Below are 22513 nucleotides of genomic sequence, written 5' to 3' on the forward strand. Positions count from 1 at the left end.
TTTCAATGGAAATGTACCTTATTGCAATGTCAAACTGATTCAGAATATGGCCCAGCTGTAATCCGTGAAGAATTCCACCATTTCCTATAACAATGCAGCGCTTACAGTGCTTGGATTTCAATTCTTCTGGCAAGTTGTACTCTGGCATCTCTTCTAAGATGTCTTGAAGTTCAGACAAACAGTTACGAAATCCAAACGGAGGAGAGTACTTGAACAGAGATGCATTAATAGCTGCAGTTGTACTCATAAAAGGAGGCATATTTGTGCTGTACTTTTTAGTAAATAACCTGTTCATTGCCTTCTTCACAAAAGACGGCCGACATTCTTCTTTCAGCACCTGCTTGGCATAGGTCTGTGCTCGCTGCAAGGAAGAGAGGATCCAGAATTTAACTTTCTAACGGTGGGAATCACTTTAAAACAAGACACCTGTGCTACTCATTACTACGCTTCACTTTTTCAGCTATTTGGAGAGCAATAGTCTACCACCATATACGGCAGTATATGGTGGTAGACTAAGAATGCAGGCATGCTGTGTGCGTTCATCATTGCTACTGTTACTAAATTCTCATACAAAAAGCATTAAGACTGTCCTCTGAGTATAAGCCTTTACTTGTTACCTGCAGGAACAGCAGAAAGTCCCATTTTCATGTTACCCTGCTGCAATGCAATATGGAAGTGAATGGTTACCTGCCAGATCTGTGACTGTGTGAAATACACAGATCTGGTACACACCACACACGATCCAGAATTCATAAATGAAAAATATTTGCTTTAAAGAACAAAACTAATGAAAATGGAAAAGGTATGTTAATAAATGCACTGACAGATGTCACGCAGAACACCTACATTTGGGATAAATCAAGCAATTCTAATCATAACACTTCAAAAAATCTCATCTTTAATTTCAATTTTTATATATTTAAATGTATTTGATTTATATTCTACCTTTCAGACACTTCAAAGTGGATTACATTCAGGGATTATAGGTTTCCCTGGCCCTAGTGTAACACCCCTTACCTCCAAATGCTCCTGCATAGTTTCCTGCAACACGATGCGTCCTAGGGTCTGATTACAACTACCTGCACTTCCTGAAGTCCTTTTATAGACCAGGCAGTTAACACTTCCTGTGGACACTGACTGATATCATCCATGCTCTAGTATAAAAGGAAGTTCAGCACAACCATCCAGCGCCTCAACTAGTCCTATCTTGCCTGAGTTGTGTGGTGCTACTTCTCGGCCTTGCTTGTTCCTTCTTTACCTCTAGTCTAGTTCCTTACCTTGTCTCACCTGTCTCCAGACTTGCTCTCTGACTTGCCCCTTGCTGTGCCTTGTTCCTGATCATGTCTTGCCTGTCCTTGTCTTGTTTGTCCCAGTCTCTCTCATCTTGCCCTTGTTTTCCCTGCCTGTAACTCTGATTCTTGGTACCTGACCTCGGCCTGGACTCTGATGCTACCTGATCCCTGCCTGCCTGAGGCCTGTTTTCTGACTTTGTCAGACCACTCCTTATAGGACTTACGCCTAAATCTGCCAGCCCACAAAACCAAAGGCTCAACTGCGGGGAATGGGGTTGACGTAGGTGAAGCTCGACCTAGTCCCAAGCCTGAGCATGTCTACCCACTGTTGCTAGACCCACGCCAACCCCATTCCCCGCAGTTGAGCCTTTGGTTTTGTGGGCCGGCAGATTTAGGCGTAAGTCCTATAAGGAATGGTCTGACAAAGACAGAAAATAGACCTCGGGCAGGCAGGGATCAGGCAGTGTCAAGGTCCAAGTAATGGTCAGGGCAGGCAGGGATCAGACAGCATCAGAATCCAGGCCGAGGTCAGGTACCAAGAATCAGAGTTATAGGCAGGGAAAACAAGGGCAAGATGAGAGGGACTGGGACAAACAAGACAAGGACAGGCAAGACATGATCAGGAACAAGGCATAGCAAGGGGCAAGTCAGAGAGCAACCATGCCACAGCTTACTTTCCGTGCTACCTAGAGGGTTCACAATCAATTTGTATACGAGACAATGGAGGGTAAAAAGTGACTTACCAAAGGTCACAAGAAGTGGCAGAGGGATTTGAACCCTGGCTTCCAGCCCACTGCTCTAGCCATTAGGCTACTCCTCCATTTGAGGAATCAAAATATATCAACCAAAAAACATTAGCAGTACACTTTCCTTTCCATTCAGGATGATATTGTTTCTAGCCTTCATTTTTAGGAGGCAATTTTCAGAGAGACTTGTGTGCGCAAACCACTGTTTTACACTGAAAATTGGTCTTTTATCATATTTCCTGTCTATGTGGGTAAATTTACATGCATATGCCATGTTCACATGCAAGTTTACTTGGACTGAGCAGAGAAAGAAGATGGGGAAAAGTTTGGATTTATTAGCATACACTTATTTCTCTGCAGTTTCTGTTCACTATGATAAATTCCTAGTAAAAATAAAAACGGAAAATGAAGGTCCCTAAGGATAGTGTGTGCATGGGGGGGGTGGGGGAGTAGAGATAAGGAGGCATGTGTGTAGGTAGGGGAGGTATAGTCTGGTAATGTGAGTGTTGCTGGTTTAAGAGTGACAGCTTGCTGCTTGTATGAAAGGAATGAACTATAAGCAAAAATAAAAAAACCCCAAACAATTCATGTATTTCATCAGGGTGCACAGTAAAAATAAAAAAAACTAGAAATATTTGATGGTATGCAAAGAAATGCTTAACATCAGTTTGTGAAAGCTCATATAGGTGGGGAAAAAAAATTAAAAAAAAAAAGTCTCAACATTGCATTCTTGTGAAGCCCCTGGACAACATGGTATGTCCAGAGAACTGTGGACTCATATTTTAAGCCCTTAGCAGTATGGCCCCAATGAATACTATGAGCATGTTTTAAAGGGATGGTCAGTTCACTGTGTGGTCTGATTTAGAACCTGCAGCCAGACTGTCAGAAGTGTGTAGAGGCATCATGTGCAGCTTGCAAAGAAGAGTTAACAGCCGAGACTTCCAGAGTCATGGCTAGTAAAAGGCAGGAAGAGTGAAGGAACAGATGTCTGGCTCCTGCTGAACTTGTGAATGTATTTATTTGGTTTTTCTATACTGATATTCGAAAAAAAAAACCCCAAAAACACCATCAAATCAGTTTACAGAGGAAAACCAAATACAATAAAATACATCGGTAAGAAAATAAGAGCATACACAATAATTAAACCAAAATATAAAAATATTGATAAAATACTCAAAATCCTAAAACAAAGCAAAAGGGGAAGGATTATTCAATCTGGGAAAGCTTGCTGAAATAAACATGTCTTTAGTTTCTTTTTAACCTTTTAGATCCTGCTCATTGAAAGAATTATTTCCTGATGCCCCTTTTTACATATCTTATTTATTTATTTTATTTATTTACTTTTATATACCGATATCTTAGTTAACTAAGACCCAAATATGGTATAAATATGGTATAAAAAATTTGCAAGTAATTAAAAGTATATGAAAAAATATTCCACTTGTGGAACGTTGGTACCTAAAAGGTTAAAAGTCAGGATTTGCCTCTGCTCTCAAATCCATTGGTATGGAGTTCCATAGTTTTGGCCCTGCTAGGGAAAGTGCCTGCTCTCTAACTTTGTTTAGGTGGGCCAATTTGGGAGACGGTATTGACAATAATCCTTTATTTGATGAACGCAAATTTCTTTGTGGGGAGGGAGATGAATTCCCAAGCTGAGAGAGATTTCCAGCCACTGAATGACATGAAACAGTGAGAAACAAGGGGATCCTCTTAGCACACACACTCTAAGGAAATTTGACTCCCTTTGTAAATTGCCTAGATAAGGAAAGAAAACTCTAAAAGGAGAGCAATTCAAAACTCTCAAAGAAGGCTAGGAACAGAAAAACGTCTTTAGAATCCTTCTGCCATTTCTAAGAGAAGAAAGTTGGTGATAGATTCAAATATAAAAAACTTTAGGGATCTCTCAATGTGAACTTGGAAAAGTTCACCTCAGCATAGATTTGTGAGAACTGTGTACATTCAATGATGCATGGAACAGCCTCCTAGTGGAGGTGGTGGAGATAAATACAGTATCTGAATACAAGAAAGCATAGGACAAGTACAGAGGATATCAGAAGGAGTGGTAGGGATTGTAGAGCTGTGTGGACAGGCAGACTAGACAGACTTTATAATCTTTTTCTGCTGTCATGTTTCTCGGTTTGCCTCTGGAGCAGCTTGTAAAGTTCCTTTTCACTCAACGCACAATAAAGCTCTGGAATTTGTTGCCAGAGGATGTGGTTAGTGCAGTTAGTGTAGCTGGGTTCAAAAAAGGTTTGGATAAGTTCTTGGAGGAGAAGTCCATTAATGGCTATTAATCAATTATACTTGGGGAATAGCCACTGCTATTAATTGCATCAGTAGCATGGGATCTTCTTAGTGTCTGGGTAATTACCAGGTTCTTGTGGCCTGGTTTGGCCTCTGTTGGAAACAGGATGCTGGGCATGATGGACCCTTGGTCTGACCCAGTATGGCAATTTCTTATGTTCATGTAAATAACAAACAATCAGACCAGTTTTGGAACCACAGCTTTGGAATTGCCATTATTTAAGAGCCTGACTAAAGTAAACTGTTCTGCCACAGAGAGAAGTGGTCAACCCTAACTGAATACTTTTCACCCTTGGGTCACTATTGTCAGCATTGTTGCATAGCCAAAACAGAAGGCCTGCCTAACATGGCTAGGTCTGATGATTTTCCGGATAATGTTACACCATTGCTGACCTCTTACTTAACAGATGCATCACATCTTTAAAACTTCAAAGGAGAGTTTGTTTCCTTCCATCCTGGAAGCCGCTTGTAGTCGTGAGGACCAATGGGATAGGCCACTCGAAAGGTAAATGCAGATGAGAGCCATAAAACTTAACTATATCACAAAGGATTTACAACAGGCGCACACGTTTTTTCTTTCTGCTTCAGATTTCTTTGTAACAGTTTATATCTCTTATATAAAACATTCTTACTGTACAAATGCCTGCCTTTGTTGTGTCCTTATTCTACTATATCATTGCCTCTGGAAAGTGGACCTGGGACCTGGATTATTGCTGTACATTATAACTCGTGATGATTTAGATGTGCTGGTATTGGTTTCTGTGCAAATGACAGTTTTGAAGACTAAGGCAAGAACATTTGATTGAAGCTGTGGTTAAGATGGCTACTCCAGAAGGACTACAATTCCCAGGTTCCCTAGCACCTAGTGTGGGGAAAAAGTAGTGCAAAAAACGGGACCAAGTCAGAGGAAGGTTCCCACAGCTCACCAATAGGCTGCTAGTTCCCATAAAAGGAACTAGAATGGAACAGCAAATAGGCATGTAGAAGAGGAGATAGAGAAATGGGGAACAGTGTTGAGGAAGAGGAGACAGAATCAGTCAGTCAAATAGACATTCTAGCTTTTAAGCCCAGAAAACAGCAGGGCTCAGAGGAACTTATAGATGTGTAGTAGAAGCTTTACTGGGCTGCATGTGGATTATATATTAATAAAATCACTGGGCTGCAGAGATTAGGGACTGAATGAAAGAACTTTTTTTTGTTTGCGTACCCTATTTGCTAGGGTGGGAATAGAAAGGAAAAAATATAGCCCCATCAGATAACCTTTGGCAGTAGAGATAACTGAGGTGTTATGAAAGGACAGCAAGAAGAGGGAAAAGTCCAGAACAGCTTTCCCAGCTAACAGAGAACCTGAATCAAGTCTATAGCCAATTTCAAAGAGAGGAGATTTGCTTCATTTTAAGTTTAAAATTGGTGCCTAGAATTGAATTTGGGAAGAGACAACCTCCCTATTAAGAGCAGCAGGAAGGCTGAGCAATACGCACAGACATATTAGGTTTGTTACCTTTACCTGCACTGGAGTAGTTTGCATGGATGTTAATTTGTGGTTGGAAGTTTCTCAAGTTTAATGTGCTGAATTTATGAGGTTAAAGTTCTACTCTTTAGAACTGGGCTCGACTAGTTTTATTTAGAGACTTTTGGAAAACTCTGGTATTGAAAAACCTGAGCATTTACGTTTAAAAATGTATTCTGTCATTGATTATGTGTATCCTGTGCCTCAAGTCATATAATTAGAACCCCAGGTAGTAAGAGTTGCCTTAGTCAATCCCCTGAAAGCTCTGGCCTGGAATCTTCTCCGTTTCTGTGAACAAACCTAGAGGTAGCAGCACTGTGATTTGTACTTCTCTCCTTTACGCCCAAGACTGGTTGGGAAGCCCAGATGTTGGGCTGTCTGAAACAAATGTTAGATACATGCTTCAAAGTGGTGTCACAGATATGGTTGAGGGTTTAGTAGCCAATGAATTAAAAAAAAAAAGGGGGAATTTGGGAACGGAATTGTGGCTTTCTACGTTATTATTGGGAGCTGGAATGATGTAAGGGTTTGGAAGCCTCAATAGCGATATATAGGAACAAGAATCCAGTTCCAGGTTGGTCTGGGTTTAAGAGATAAATCCTGCCACTGACAGAGGGTTCTCTACCTCCTTAAGGTCCTAAGACCCATAGCAAGGAATTGCCCACTCTAGCTATAGACATCAGCTCCCCGGATACCCTGAGACTACACCTCACATCAAACTATATCTTCTTGACCACTGACTAAGAACCCTAAAAACGTCAAGAATAACTACCTTGAACCAACAATTACACTTAGTTTTTACCTTGATACCCTTATCAGCAGTACTTTACATCAGGGAGGACCATTCCCATCACAAACAGCACATATGGTCTTTCTGTAATCTAAAGCTTCATTCTCCACTCTACTGTACCTAGGCTTCATATGGGTAAAATGCACAATACATCAAAAGCTATCCACAAAGGTTGATTAGGGAACTAGGAAAAGAGTGGCCATCTGACTAGGACATCTTCATTCCCAGGCTTATATTGCATGGAAGAAATAAGTCATACCACAGAAGTCCATAGATATCCCTTCTCTCTCATGTTCAGCAATGACACAGAAGATGTATAGGAGCAATGTAATGAACTAAGGAATTCATAAAGAAATTGACAAGTCTGGACATTGAAGACCAACTGACAGCAGTTGCCTCCTCTCACCCTCTTGAAGCTACCACTAATCATTGATATTATTCTACATAAGCTCAAGATCTAACATGGGACTAAAACTGCAGCTCGGAATGCCCTCTCTCTTTCAGTAAGTATCAAAATCAGAGAGCAAGTATCGCACACATGAATATCAAAACACAAATCCATCTTATATAGCCTGAGTAGGTTGAAATTCAGATCACACCTCCAGGGCTACTCATATTGGTAGATCTGCAAAGGAATCCTTTATCCCACTACTGACCAGCTGTATGAACTGGACATGGACCTTTTAAATTCTTCTGCAGAGATACCCTTGTGGTCAAATAAAAGGCTCTAAAGCCTTACTCATCACCCGATTTTACTGTGTGCCTGAATGATCAACATTATAGCTGCAATAGGCTCTCCAAGTCTTATTGTCCAGGGATGAAGACTTCTCCCCTTTAACAAGTGCTCTGTAACCAGTACTGGAACATGGAGGGTCCTCCTGCCTGTTCCCCAAAAATATTTTTCTATTTTCTTATTTGATGTTAAAATATACTAAATGTTGGCTTCATAGATACAGCTAATGTGTCATATCTGCAAAGTACCACTAATGATCTAGGTAGGATTATAGGTATAAAATGCTGTAAATTTTATAGTCCGATAGTAAATGATGGCAGAAAAAGAACAATAAGGCCCCATCCAGCCTGCCCAGCAGTAATTTGTCTAATATGGGTAGATCTGTAAATAAAGTCTAAGGACTGCCTTATAGGATTGTAATTGCTTCTCTGTGCAGGTTACCTCAATGCTTTCTAGAAGCTTTGACCACTGCTGTTTTGGGCTGAAACTGCTATTCCATGCACGTTACCCTATGCCTTCTATGAAGCACAATGTAGTCATCTCTCTGCTGTTTTGATCTGTAACTTCTACTCTACGCAGATTACCCCAGTATCTTTGGTAGAATCTCCATCAAGTTCTACCCCCAACCAAGATAAGGCTAACCAGGCTGTGGTTTCCAAACTCCTCTGTTACCACATCTGCCATTCTTCAGTTCCATGAAACCATGCCTGTCTCCACAGATCTATTAAATAAGACCTTCAGCGGACCCACCAGAATCTCTCTGAGCGTAATGTCCTTGGAAGTATTTCTTCCAGCCGCATAGCTTTGTTAGTTGCAAACAAGCATTCATCTGTAAATATTATTTTATATGTATTCCATTCACAGATGTACCGTTGGCAGCCATTAATGGTCCATTTCCAATCCCTTCTTCAGTGAAAACCAAACAGAAGAATTAACATTTCTGCTTTTTTCTCATCTCTCTCCACACATTGCTCCTAGTCTCCTCTCACTTACAACACCATCTCTCACCTTCCTTTTTTCACCAAAATACCTGAAAAGTCTTGCTTCCCTCACTTTACCTCTCTAGCTATTTTTTCTTTCATTTGTGCTTTTGTCATCTAGATTTCTTTTTCTGCTTCTTTCAGCGTTACCAGATATTCTTTCCTGTGCTTTTCTATTAGAGATCCCTTGTACTTTCTGAATGAATCTTTTTGCCCTTACTTTTGAAGTCACCTCTTTGTCTGTGTTTTAACAAGTTGTCAGGAGACCATAACGCAGGCCGCATGGCTGGCCAAGGCAGCTCACTCAAACAATGGGACACTGATCAGACACAAAGAAAAGAATAATGATGAAAGCCAGACTACGTCACCAGTTAGCTCAAGTAAAAAAAGAGCATGAATTGAAGCCTGCCTGTCTGGAGAAATAGGGAGCTGATTAACGTCATCACATTCAACAAGAGCACTGAAGAAAGGGTAGAAGGAAGACAAGAGGGGAAAGAGGGAGACAGACAAGAAAAACAAAGGAAGGGATGGAGCCACATTCAAATTTTCCTCTGAAAGGATAGTTGGCCACAACAGCCCTCCATTGCAGAGCAAAGGGCAACAGTGAACAAAGATGACAGAGACCAGCGAGATCCAGAGTACACATCACAAAGCTGACAGGGGTAGCAAGAAAGCCAAATCCTTTCGAGATGCAGCAAATTGGTTGGGAAGTAACACACAGAGGTGGCAATTCCCAGTGGATGCAAAGCAGTAACAGGCTCAGTGGTTGAGAGCAAGCAGGCTGAGGCAGAGCAGATGCACTGAGCGAGAAACTTCATTTGAACAGCAAGGAACTGAATTTACAGTGTTAACCCATGTGGCCCTGTAAATCCCAAATGGTGGCTACTACTGAAAGGAATGAGACAGGCAGGAAACCAGCAGTTAGTGTGCAGTGGCCCCCAGAAATCAGCAAAGCAGGCTGCGATTACCAGAGCAGCAGCAGGGACAAAGGTTAGACAACACCATAGGAATGGAACAGAAGTATTTAAACTCGGGCAGCAGCTGGCAGGAAATAGAACACTGGGTTACCCAGGCCAATGTAACACTGCATGGAGCAGCTTACTAAAGAAATCTGATGCAGGGCAGTTAGAGAGGATGCCTGTGCTAGGAGCCAGCTGGTACCACAGGAAGTTGAGGCGGCAGGCATACGGCATAGCAGCAAAACAGCTGATCTGTCAGCATACAGTTGCTGAGCAGCAAGGAGCAGGATTAGAGCTTGATTTCCGGGATACAGTGAAGGGAAAGGGGTGCTGGAGAATACTATGACATTTATGATGATATAAATGATTTCAATGAAATGTAAAGAGGTGTGTCCATTGTGCAAAGTATGGATGGAAAGTCAGGGTCAGCTAGAAGAGGAGAGGAAGGAGAAAGGCTGAATGTAGACTGTTAAGGGGCTGCAGACCCTAGTTAATTTAAGAAAAACAGGGGGAGGGGGGGCGGCAAAGAAAACCAGGCCTTCTGAGGCAGAGTTGTCCTCTGACTCATTCCCTAGTTCTAAGGATGAGGATGGCAGGAAGGAAACTGGTGCATCAGATCAATAAGCAAGTCCATGTACATAGAGCCAAGCAGATGCGTTGCCTATTTTGGCAAGCATTAGCAAGAGAATATGGAAGGGCACACACACTGATATATTCTCATTGTTATTGCAAGAGCTCAGGATACTGAGGAGAGAAAAGGGGGAGGGAAACATTAAGGAGAGGAGGATAAGAAAAAAAATGAGGATGTGGCAAGGTCTATTCATAATAGGATGCTGGTTTTCCAGTTGTTATCTCCTTAAAGCCGTCAAAATACATATTAAGTTAGTCCAATAGAAAGTCATCACCTTATAGTTTGTACTGCTTTATTTCAGCAATTTTGAGTTAAAGGCCACAAAATGCAGGGCTCAAATATGCAGACATCTTTGGCACTTACTCCTTCCAGACTGGGACTGCTACTTTCACAGCTTCCATGGGATTAAAAGAGTAGTTAAACAGGACTGGAAGGTTGAAGTCAGGGAGATTCAGGAGTTACTGTATATCAGGCAGGAAATAACAGCAGGGATCTTGACATTTAGGACAGATTTGCTTGCATCACCTAATGGGAAGATTCTGTGTTGTCTCACCCCTAAGGCTGACTAAGGACGGTATGGATATATGGTCACCCACTCGTCTTTTGGACAAAGAAGAAAGCACCAGAGGTGGCAGGGCAAGCATCTAAGATTAGCAAACAGTAGACAGGGCCAGCTAATGCTGATACTACTTCAAGCAGAGAGAACCACACCAGTGCCACACCTCGTTTGGATTCACTTAGGGGGAAAAGCCATCACTGCCTCTCAAGGGGTCAAAGAAGGATAAACACAGAGGTGGCATCTTAGTTCACTAACACAAGATTAATATGGTCAGATATCATCCAGAGACAATTCTGGAGTAGTGACATGGACGTGGAATCAAAGAGAAAAGGGTGAATTGGGACATTTTGAAATGCATCACCCTGATTGGCGGACTTTTAACAAATAAAAAAAACTCATAAGGACTGTCCAAGCCTTTATCAGTCTGATGAGATTCATTTGTTAGTATGGCACCCCTTCGGGTTGACCACTAGATGTCACCTAGTCCCTGTAGAAAGAAACTAGCTAGAGGGAATACCCTTTTACAGCTCCCTGCTATAACTAGGGGAGTAGGATGAGATTCAAAAGGAGTCGAGAGTTTGAGGAGAGAGGAATGGACCTCTTTCTTTTGGGTGAGACCTACAGCTTCACCACAGATATTCTGAGAAAGCCATTTGCCTGTGCACTCCCTGCCAGGTTAGATGCTACTATAGAGAGATCAAGAGAATTTATTAAAAATTTGGACTGTGTTTAACAAATAGTTGCCCGAGTTACAATCTGGAACTCTGAGGAAAGATTACCCCTTTAGATTCAGAGACCAAGTTATTGAGCACTGCTAGCAATCTTCCAAAGTCAGTGAAGGGCTGCAGGGACTCAGCCTGGGCTCAGAAGACCATGAAAGAGTCACAGGTGGATGCAATACAGTGCTTTCAGCCGAGTGCACTGTTTAACCAGTGGTTTGACACTGGTTTTAGACGTGCATCCACAACCCCTTATTCAGTAAGGGGATTAGCATGTCCACAACCCTGCAAAACTAATAGAGTTCATCATATGCTTCCCCTTTGCCTCCTTCTTTCTGGACTCTGACTTACTCACTACATCTGTGCAGACGATATACAGATCCTCAGTCCAATCCAAAGATCTCTTGAATCTACCTATAGAATTACAGCAATGTATTTAACAATCATTAAACAGTTATTATCCCACATAAAACTTATACTAAACACTGACAAAACCGAAGTCATTTTATTAGATAGAAGACCCACTCTCAACAATTTACCTTCTTTAAAATTAGACTAGTCTACTACATTAAATCCTGTACCCTATACTCGCGCCCTAGGGGTGACCATTGATTGTGAACTTAATTTCAAAAAAATCTCCGCCAAAATAAAGGATATAACAAAATTCAAACTTTAAAATGATTAAAACCACTGCTAAACCCTTAGCTACTAATCTTTGCAAATATTGATTACTGTAATTCACTCTTACTTGGCTTACCAACTTCTACTATACATCCATTACAATTTTTACAAAACACTGTAGCCAGAATTCTAACAGGAACCAAGAAACATGACCATATAACTCCAATTCTAATATCATTACACTGGTTATCGGTTAAGTATTGAATTAAATATAAAATTTATGCATTTTACACAAAATTATATACGGAGAACAGACTGACTGGCTCAATGCCACCATTCGACTACACGCTCCACACGCAATCAATCTCTGCTCTGCTAATAAAGGTCTTCCCTTTGTGCAATCAGACTATCTCCACCATATAAGAAACCGTGCACTGTCTTTGTCAGGCCCCAAAATCTGGAATTCCCTCCCAACAGAGATACCCCAACAGAGATACGGCTACACCCAGAATTAAAAACATTCAGAAAGGAGGTAAAAACATGGTTATTTATGAAGGCCTATCAGGATCCAACATAATTCATTACTTAATCTCCATTATGTACCTTTCCTGATATTATCATATTATCTTTACTTGATATCTACTTTTGCTATTTTATCATAAAAAAAAAATTTCTCCCAAAAGATTTTATATACCTCTGTTCTGAATCTATTATTGTACAATTTTTATCTGATGCTAGCTACTTCTATTTTATCCCGTTGATTTTATTGTTTTATCATCTAACTGCATTGTATTTGTGTTCTTTCAATATTTTCCATTTGTGCTTATAACACTTTGTAAACCGTTGTGGTGGTCCTCGGACGGTATATAAAATTATTAAATAAATAAGATTGTCCAGATCAGCTTCAGAACACCACTAACCAGCAGCACACCAAAAAGGAAGTCACCTCACCACCTGGGTCACAAGCATAGACTTTCCCCCCATAGAAAGAACTTACCCCTTAGGTATTATAAGTGCAGGGGACCTATGGCAAAGGAAAGAGCCTCGAATAACCTAAATTCTTTTGTGCCCTTAAGAGGAGATGCCCCTCGGAAGAAAAGGTTACATTAGATATTGGCACATTTATTTAAGCTCTTTTCAAGATGCACTGAGAGCAGGCCTAATGTTATCACATGGCTGTAAACTAGGCCCAAACTAGAACAAGGAGTCACTGTCTTAACAACCTTACGCATTACCATGCCATAACTCTCTCCATCTGTTACGCTTACTTTCACCTTCAAATAACTTTCAGTAGTAACCCCCATTCAAACAAAACTCTTCCCAAAAAGGAAAGCTCATTCAATTCTTCTTTGAAAAGAAAAAAATTAAAAAAAAAAAATCTGACATAACTAATGTCTTTTAAAATATCAAACAGTTTGATATTTTAAAAGACATTAGTTTAAAAGACATTTTAAAATCCTTAAAAGCTTGTATAACTATTAAGATGTCTGAGAAATAGTTTATATTAGTGCTTTGTGATATGGAGTTAATCAAAACTAATTGTTACTGGATAAGGTAACAAAATTTCAAATGGATGCTTATTAACTTCAGGTTGAAATACTTCTTGCCAGAATAAAGCAATCTGCTATTTAAGCCCCCTTTTTCTCCTGCAAAGATGAGTGAATTCCTGAGGATGGGGCTACTTTAGATTCTGTTCAGTTTTATAAAAACTAAAAGCATATTTTTAAATGATTAAAAATAAAAAATTTCTTTTTCTTTCAGAAATAATAGGATCATTCATAAAGACTGTGTTTCCAAGTGCATGAATACATTAACTAGCAGGGAAATGAAGTCAGACAGACCCTCAATGATTTTTAAACATTCACAAAAAACATTACAATGACAATACCTCACGATACGTACAAAGTCCATCCTATTAGCCTGCAAAAGGTGTTGGTATAAGCATTAAGTAGAAGCCACAGCAAAAACTAGGGAAGTGCTTCTGTTTCTGCCATTTTATTTCACAGTGACGGAAGATGAAATGAGAACACACACAAAATTGAAATGGCAAAAAATAAACATTTTGGCTGCACATCCCTAGAAAACACAGGCACATGTATCTAGGTCTATCTGGCAGGTCATAAGAGAACCATTTGAGTGTAAATCCTAATGGAAATACAGGCATATGTGGCTGGGTCCGCAGGGCTTAGCCCAGGCCACCTTTAACAGATTTTTGTGTGTGAGTGAAGCAAACATGATGGTTCTGAACCAAAGATGGAAGCTACAGCAGTGTATGGGACAAAGAACTGACATTGTTCTATAAAGAGGTCATTGTTTAAGCTAACTGAAATGGCTAGACAGACAAAAAAAAAAACAACAAAACTTGTTGAAGCTGAAACAGCCTTTACAGACATTATATCCATTTGAGCAGGCCATTCTTAGCAACAGGCTGTCTCCCATCATGTCCACTGTCACATGAGCCTGCTGTTAAGGAGTAGAATCAGCTTTTATTCCCCCCCCCAAAAAAAAAATCATTTTATTGGATAAGCTAAGGACTGTATAAACCAAACCATAGAACAATCCTATCTGCATTACATCTTAAACGCGTAATAGCAAATAGCAGCAAGGTAACATTCATAAGTCAGATAAAAATGTAAGACAGGAATATATTGTGTTATATACTTCCACTTTCCCTCCCCCGACAGCAGAAAATATCCCTGCCCCCTTTAGCTATCCATATTCATACTCACATACACAACACATTCATACCATCATTCCTATCCAACCCCTCTTCCATTCGTTTATGCACTTGCTAGTTTCCAGACTGGAGAGTAAACCAGCTCTTCAAGTCGTATTCGCACATTATGTGACAATTAAAAGAAACACTGCCAAATATTCACATAAGCCCCTGACACTGCACTTGTTAAGTAGCACCCATCATATCTTTCCAGTTGCATAACAGACATTTGCTCACACCAAACAGGAGAATCGGAGACCCATTCTTTCGAGATGCACTGGCGTGCCACCGCAAGAGCTACAGTAATAAAGAGACATTTGTCCCTTATTCAGCTGAGGAAACAAAGTCCTCATTCTTTCTACATCTCCCACTTCTAAAATCTCCCTCTTTAATGGTAAGGACACTCCGCACACAAGCCTTCAAACAGAAGATAATTTCCTGCCAAGAGTTAGAAATTTTAGGACAAGCAAGAAAGGTGTATAAAAGAGCCCACTTCCCTCTTAGACAGTGAACAATGCCATATGTGTATCGGACCCATTTCATATAAACATATCCTATCTGCTTTACAGTGAGAAAGAATTTTATATTGCATTTCTTTATAGTGTACTGCAGTTGGAAGTTTGTGAATGTCCACAAAAAATACATTCAATTTCTTAAGAGTACATGGCTCCTCAGTTTCACGCTTCCAAAGTCGACCAACCCACCTCCCCTGCTAATTCAGAATGAAGATTTTTACAAAAACTATACCAGTGTGTAATATAGAATTCTTTCCCGTAGCTATCCCCTCCATCTCAGCTGTCAAACGAATAATTGGAGAGACTGAAAATGTCTCACTTGTAAAAACAAAAAACTAAAAGTGCTAGATAGGAATATGGAATACACTCTGTACTTGTTGAAAAATCATGAAGCAACACTTATTCTTGTCTATCATCTTCAAATGCTATGCAAGCCCCAAGACTTCCAATCAATAAACACCTAGCTGTCCAACCCAGGCATAAAACGTATATCATTCTGAATGGGCGAAAGAACTGAACTCCAAGCCATTAACCTCAATTTCTTGCACATGTACCTCCATGCGGCCATCATAGATTTTTACAGTACATTCCCCCTTGTTCTGGGCAAAGAAGCATCTGAAAAATAAATAAGCCCCAAAGTGGAATAAGAGAACCTTTTCTTCCACTATCTGGAACACATCATACTTATATTTGGCCCACAATATATTCTCCAATATACCTCATTTGACATCCAAATTATAATAATGAAAATTTGGGGCATCAATATCTCCCTGATCTCTAGTTTTTACCAAGTTATCATATTCTATTTTTGGTTGCTTACCATGACGTAAGAAATGGATAAGCATAGATTTCAAATATGCCAAATCCGCCAATGACAGTCAGCATGACAAAGTCTGCAAACAATTTTGGTAGTAATATTTCAAAAAGGCCATTTCTTCCGAATAAGGAAACTGGCAGATCTTTCCATGATTTTGGTTGATGAGCAAACCCATCCAATAAATCCCTAAAATTAGACTCAAAGGGATGCTAAATCCCAGATATTTAATTTTATGAGCAATCCATTTAAAAGGGAAGGAACCCTGCCATCTGTCTACCATTTCTGAGTTTAAAGGTATAGCCTCTGACTAGATCTGAAGGAGGAAAATCACCCCATGATAGGTCCCGTGGCCTGCTTGGCATTATTCAAAAATTGTAAAATATCTACAAAAAGACATTTTCAATTCTTTACTAACAATTGTTATTCCTGTGATGTCTGCTGTTTGCTGAATCCCAATAGCCAAGGGTTCTTTAGTTAATACAAAGAGGGGGATAAAGGACACCTTTGTTTCGTGTCCCCCTCCCCCCATGCAAACTCTCTGGACAAAAGTACCATTAGCCACAATACGCACCATGCCTTGGGATTGGTATATAGCAACTTGACCCATTTCTAAAAAAGGCACCTCTAGACCATATTTAGCCAACACCCAAAACAAACTGCCAATTTATCTTATCAAAGGCTTTTTCTGCACCTAGGCTAAGGATCATGCCTGCCTCATGTGACGTCTGCTTCTTCCCCAATATTGCCAGCACTTTACGGATATTATTGACCCCATATCTACTGGATACAAACCCCGTCTGATCAGGGCCCACCAAAGAAGGATCTATCCCTAACCTTTTCACTAAAATAGAGGCCAATATCTTGGTATCAACATTTAAAAGCGATATTGGGTGATAGGACGCAGGACTTCCCAAATCCCTCCCCTTTTTTGGTAGAACTATTATAACGGCTAGATTCATAGAAAAGGAAGGAAAACCATGACGGAGGGCATAATTACAAATGCGCTGAAGAGGTTTTAATAACTGGAACTGAAGAATTTTATAAAATTCCCACCCAAAGCCATCTATACCGGGCACCTTGCTCCCTTTGAGGTGGGTAATCGCCCTAAATATTTCTGTTTCATAGATTTGCATATTTAACTTTGCTAATTGCTCCTGAGACACAGTAGGTAAATGAATCCCCTGAAAACAATCTGTCTGATTAGATATGTCTGCACTATATAGTTCCCAATAATAAGAGTGAAAGACCTCCCAAATCTTTTCAGAATCAGTAAGAGGAACTCCTGTATCATCCCTTATACCCATAATTAATGTTTTTTGGCGTGTTTCTTTTGTCAGATGTATCATCTTTCCCGCCTTATTACCACATTTATAGAATTGGAATTTAAAGAAGTTAATAGAACTAGCTAAGACAGAGTAGGTGATTTAGAGAAGCTCGAGTGGCAATCGGGTCTTTCCTATGATTCTCCAAAATCAGAGATATGCACCCTCTTTTGTTCTTTTATTAAGTTTGTAAGCCAAAGAATTTCCGCATCTCGTTGCTTCCTCTTCTTAACCATATAAGCCAATATTTCCCCCTCATGACTTTTTCCTGCTTCCCATAATACTGTTGGGATAACTTCAATTTGGTTTTTAACAGTTCATAAAACTCAGTATCTTTCACTAGGCCTGGACTCATTCGCCAAACTGAGTTTGTATTTCTCCATTCCCCCACTTTCAAACATCATCTACCAGAGCATGATCTGAAATTATGGCATTTCCAATACAGGAAACACTTTCCTTTGGGAATAATTTCTCGGATATTAAAATATAGTCAATTCTAGAGTAAATTTTATGTGGGTTTGGAAAAAAAAAAAAAAAAGTAAAATCCTCCTCACCTGGATGTAATGTTCTCCAAATATCACTCACGCAAGATTACTGAACTAACAAATTAATTTCCCTTCAGTTTTCCTGAAATCTGGGTTGCCTGGCTGGTCTACAATCTTACTCACCGCTTGCTACCAAACTAAAATCTCCCGAAACCAGATTATATTCAAGATACTGAAGAATAATGGTAATTTGTGAAGAGAAAAATTCAGAATAATATGTATTAGGGGCATAAACATTCCCAAAATTATACTTCACTCCATATAAGCTTACCCAGAAGAAAAGATATCTGCCCTCCTCATTCTTTATGCTCTTTTTAATGACAAATCATAAATCTTTATGAAGGAGAGTGGCCACACCCCTCCTCCTGCGAGAATACAAAGCATAAGAGCCCAGTCCCTTAAGTTTGGCATGTTTCTCATCAGAAAGATGGGTTTCTTGCAAATAAGATATCCGTACTTTATCTCTTTAGCATACTGGGTAACTTAGCTCTCTTTACAGGAGAGTGAATTCCATAAACTGAGCGTGACTAATTTGAAATTATCCCTCATTTCCAAAAAGAGAATATAAGTATTTCATAGTCCCTTATAGGATCTCTTCAATTAACACATCGTTTGCTCTCTGTACTCCCCAGCTAAGGCCCAGAGATTCCAAAGTGTGTTTATTACCCAACAGTCAATGAGAGAGACTCCACATTGCTTCTTAGATATCTCCTAAAGAACAGGAAACCTTCTTATGGAAATGCAGACCCCACTCTGGACTGATTCTCAAATCCCCATTTGCTGCTTCTCCTATCCCCTCCCTCCCCCGTCCCATACATACACATCCAAACACACCATCCACACCATCATCAATATTCCCAAATATTCAGTTCCCCTTGCTTCAAGGGACTACCATCTCTTAGCTACAGTCATCCCTCTCCCTGTCTTCAGCCAAGAGATGGATCCATGTGAATCTTACCACCACTACACCCAACTCCCCCAGCATATCATAGACTTCTTAGTATCTTATTAAATAGTATCTTATTAAACAGCAAGTATTTATTTATTTATTTATTTAAATTCTTTTACTATACCGATACTCAAGACGCGGTCTTATCGTACCGGTTTACAATAGAACAGGGGAAACCAATTAACAACTATGTAGAAGGTAAAAGTTACATCAAACAGGGAGCAAATAACTTGGGAGCTGGAGGACAGGAAAGATATTTTAAAACTATGGAGAGATATTTTAAAACGATATCAACTGAAGAGTGCTAAAATAGTCACTGAAAAACCAAGAAAACCAAAGACAGCGATACAAAATCAGCTAGATTAAACTCGGCTGTGGGTTAATCTTGGGTAATTATTCACAATTATTCATAAATCTTGTGGACGGAGGAAGCATGAGGGTAAGCAGGGGGGGGGTAGGAGGGCTGGGATGGGGGTAGGGGGAGAAGGGAGGCAGTCAAGGGTGAGAGACAATGTGTTTGATAAAGTGTTCCTTCAACCGTAAGCTTGAGTGAACAGCCAGGTTTTCAGTTTCTTTCTGAAGGAGAGATGGCAAAGTTCCTGGCGTATATCCGGGGGAAGCGCATTCCAATGGAGCGGGCCCGCTGTCGAAAGTGCTCGCTTATGAATGGAGTTGTGGACCGAGGATTTGTTAGGGTACCAGGAATTATCATTAAAAAAAAAAAAAGGAAAGAGTAAAAGAAAAAACATTCAATTAACAGGAAGACCATCTAGGCTATGTTATCTTAAGATAAACTTCTATTAAACTAAACAAGCTTCCATTTCACTTGACAGGGACAGAAAAACTATATGGAGATGGCAAGATGGGATTATCAAAATGTCCTTCAATGCACTTCTTGAAATGGCCAAAATCTATGTAGCAATCACTTCTTTGCGCTTCTCTATTGTGCCAGAACTCTCTGGGGCACTCTTATATAACCCACTTCAAACTGATCCCATCACATCTCACACATACCACAGAGGTTTCCTAAGCCCGGGCATTTCTTAGATATAAACCTCTCACATTTGCAAATGTTAAGTTTCAGCATTATGAGTGCTGTGTCTATCCTCTGAGAAAGATCATAAAAAACAATAGCTTGCATATTAAACTTTTGTCATAATATAGCAATAAGGGGAACAGAGACTCAACTTCTCCCTTTAAACAATATGGACCATTAAAGTAGATTTTTCTGGATTAGCCTCAAAGAATATTTGCCTATAGGCCACCAAAACTATGTAGAATAGAAGTTCTTGGACTCACATCTCACTGGGCTCTTAAAGCCATTCAAAAGTTTGATATTCCATACATCACCGCAGTAAAAGGCCCCAAACAGTATGGCTTAAGTTAGATAACAACCTCCTCTTGTCGACTAAGAAACATTTGCATGGCGCAGATCTACAATATTTTCAGATTTTAGATATATATTGCACAGCTTCAATTCATTAAGGTAGTTTCTGTAAGTAGCTATGAATCTGCTCCTTTCCAGATAGGAACAACATTTTGCCCACATGTTGTACACTGAGTTTGGCAGGATCTAAGACTGCAAATCTTATTCCTGGCTTTGCCACTCATTGCAAGCAGGAGATAGTTCTTTCCGTTGAGCTGCCACACATGCCGAAAAGTAATTAAATATCAAAATTTGGGCCCCCCCCCCCCCCCCTTGGCTCTGTAGGTAGTAAAGATTTGTGTTTTGTTGACCCAATTTAGCATTCGGGCAAGGACTGGCCTTGGCCGATTATTATCAGGCCCTCTTATCTGCCCCACTCTATGCGCACATTCACAAATAGGCCTTACCACTATTAATAATAGGCCCAGCATCTCTGGCAGCCACTGCTCAAAAAAAAAAAAAAGATTTGTCCTTTAGCATCTCCGGGAGCACAATCACTTGCAAGTTGTTGCATCAATTTTTATTTTCTTGATTCAATCAAGGCTGCATTTTCCTTTTGTAGCGCCAATATCTGAGAATCCACTTGGCCACACCCTCCGGAACACCCCTGGGTCGGGTCTTGGCGCGCCAGCAGCCCGCTGGCGCGCGCGGATTTACATCTGCCTCCGGCAAGCGTAAATCCATGGATAAAGGTAGGGGGGGGTTTAGATAGGGCCGGGGGGGTGGGTTAGGTAGGGGAAGGTGAGGGGAGGGCGAAAGAAAGTTCCCGCCGAGGCCGCTCCGATTTCGGAGCGGTCTCGGAGGGAACGGAGGCAGGCTGCGTGGCTCGGCGCGCGCAGGCTGCCCAAAATCGGCAACCTTGCACGCGCCGATCCCAGATTTTATAAGATACGCGCGGCTACGCACGTATCTTATAAAATCCAGCGTACTTTTGTTTGCGCCTGGTGCGCCAACAAAAGTACACGATCGCGCTATTTTTTAAAATCTACCCCATTGTTTGCAACCCAGAGGAAGGTAAAAGAAAATAGTAACATAGTAAATGAAGGCAGATAAATTCCAATTGGCCCATCCCATCTGCCCAGTTGAAAATTTTCCTCTGATTTTCTGTCATCCTGAGTAGATAAGCCTACAAATTCCCATATACAAACCAATACCAGCTCCCACTCCTCCTGCCATGTCTTCCATTTGACTTCTCAACCTACTGCCTACCACAAGACCGACATTTACTGCGCATACCAGTCATGTCTCATTGAAATAAACATTTCTGTGGGACGCCTTGATCAACCACTAAATTATGAACCAGGGCTTATCTCTGCAACAGAATTTCACCCTCTTCCTTGGTGCAAACAATTAGATATCTGTTCTCCTTTTTTCAAATGGAGGACTCTGGGGTCATTAATCCGTGCTCCAAATGGGCGGTTTTTTAAACAGTCTCTTCAAAACAATCTGTAAACTTACTAAAAAAGAAATGAACCCAGCTTCTCATCCTCTTGATCCTATCTCTATGAAAGCCCTACAATCTGTTCCTGACATTCTAGCCAGCTCCCTGGCAGAGATAATCAACTCTTCACTGGACGAAGGTAGACTGCCAGATTCACTAAAATGTGCGGTGATTAAACCGATTTTAAAAGAATCCACACTTAGATAAAGATACATTATCCAATTTTCGACCTATTTCCATTCTCCCTTTTTTAGCAAAGTTGACAGAGAAAGTTGTCAATGGACAGTTAGACTACTTGGAAAGTAATCACCTACTTTATCTGGCTCAATTTGGCTTTCGTAAGTGTTTTAATACAGAAATACTATTAACATCTCTTTCTGATATAGTATTAACGGGGCTAGACAGTGGTAAAGCATATTTCTTGATTTTATTAGATATTTCTTCGGCTTTCAATACAGTCGACCATTAAGCTCTGATAAAGAGACTAGAAGAAAAAGGTATAACAGATACTGTGTTGGCATGGTTTAGATCCTCTCTTTTGACAGAGCCTATAAAATCAGATTAGGTAACAAAGAATCAGACAATTCAACTTAGTTCTGGAGTTCCCCAAGGCTCATCCCTTTCTCCAACTCTTTTTAATATTTATATGGCACCCCTGTGTAAAATTTTAGCAGGTTTAGGATTAGTATATTTTATATAGGCAGATGACATACAAATTTTACTTCCAATAGAAGGCTCTTTTGATTCCACACTAAAACTTTGGACTATGTATTTTAAGTTCATTCAACGCTTACTTAAACAGATGCATTTATCATTAAACCACTGCAAAACAGAGATTTTATTGATTTGCAATAAAATAAACAATAAGGGGCGGATTTTAAGAGCCCTGCGCGCCGGTGCGCCTATTTTACATAGGCCTACCGGCGCGCGCAGAGCCC

General features: G+C 40.3%; 1 protein-coding gene across 9 annotated transcripts in view; it reads right to left on the reverse strand.

Moving 5' to 3' along the window:
* Window positions 1-22513, reverse strand: part of ST3GAL5 (ST3 beta-galactoside alpha-2,3-sialyltransferase 5) — a 297392-nt gene that overhangs the window by 23081 nt on the left and 251798 nt on the right. For 8 of the 9 annotated variants that reach the window (XM_029592756.1, XM_029592753.1, XM_029592758.1 and 5 more), the window contains one exon: window positions 18-361. In XM_029592756.1, the coding sequence (XP_029448616.1) occupies window positions 18-361 (344 nt within the window). Of the gene's footprint in view, window positions 1-17; window positions 362-19246; window positions 19368-22513 lie in introns of all 9 variants that reach the window. The other variant, XM_029592761.1, reaches the window with a different exon arrangement.

Source organism: Rhinatrema bivittatum, chromosome 1 (genome assembly GCF_901001135.1).
Source record: "Rhinatrema bivittatum chromosome 1, aRhiBiv1.1, whole genome shotgun sequence".
NCBI lineage: Eukaryota > Metazoa > Chordata > Amphibia > Gymnophiona > Rhinatrematidae > Rhinatrema > Rhinatrema bivittatum.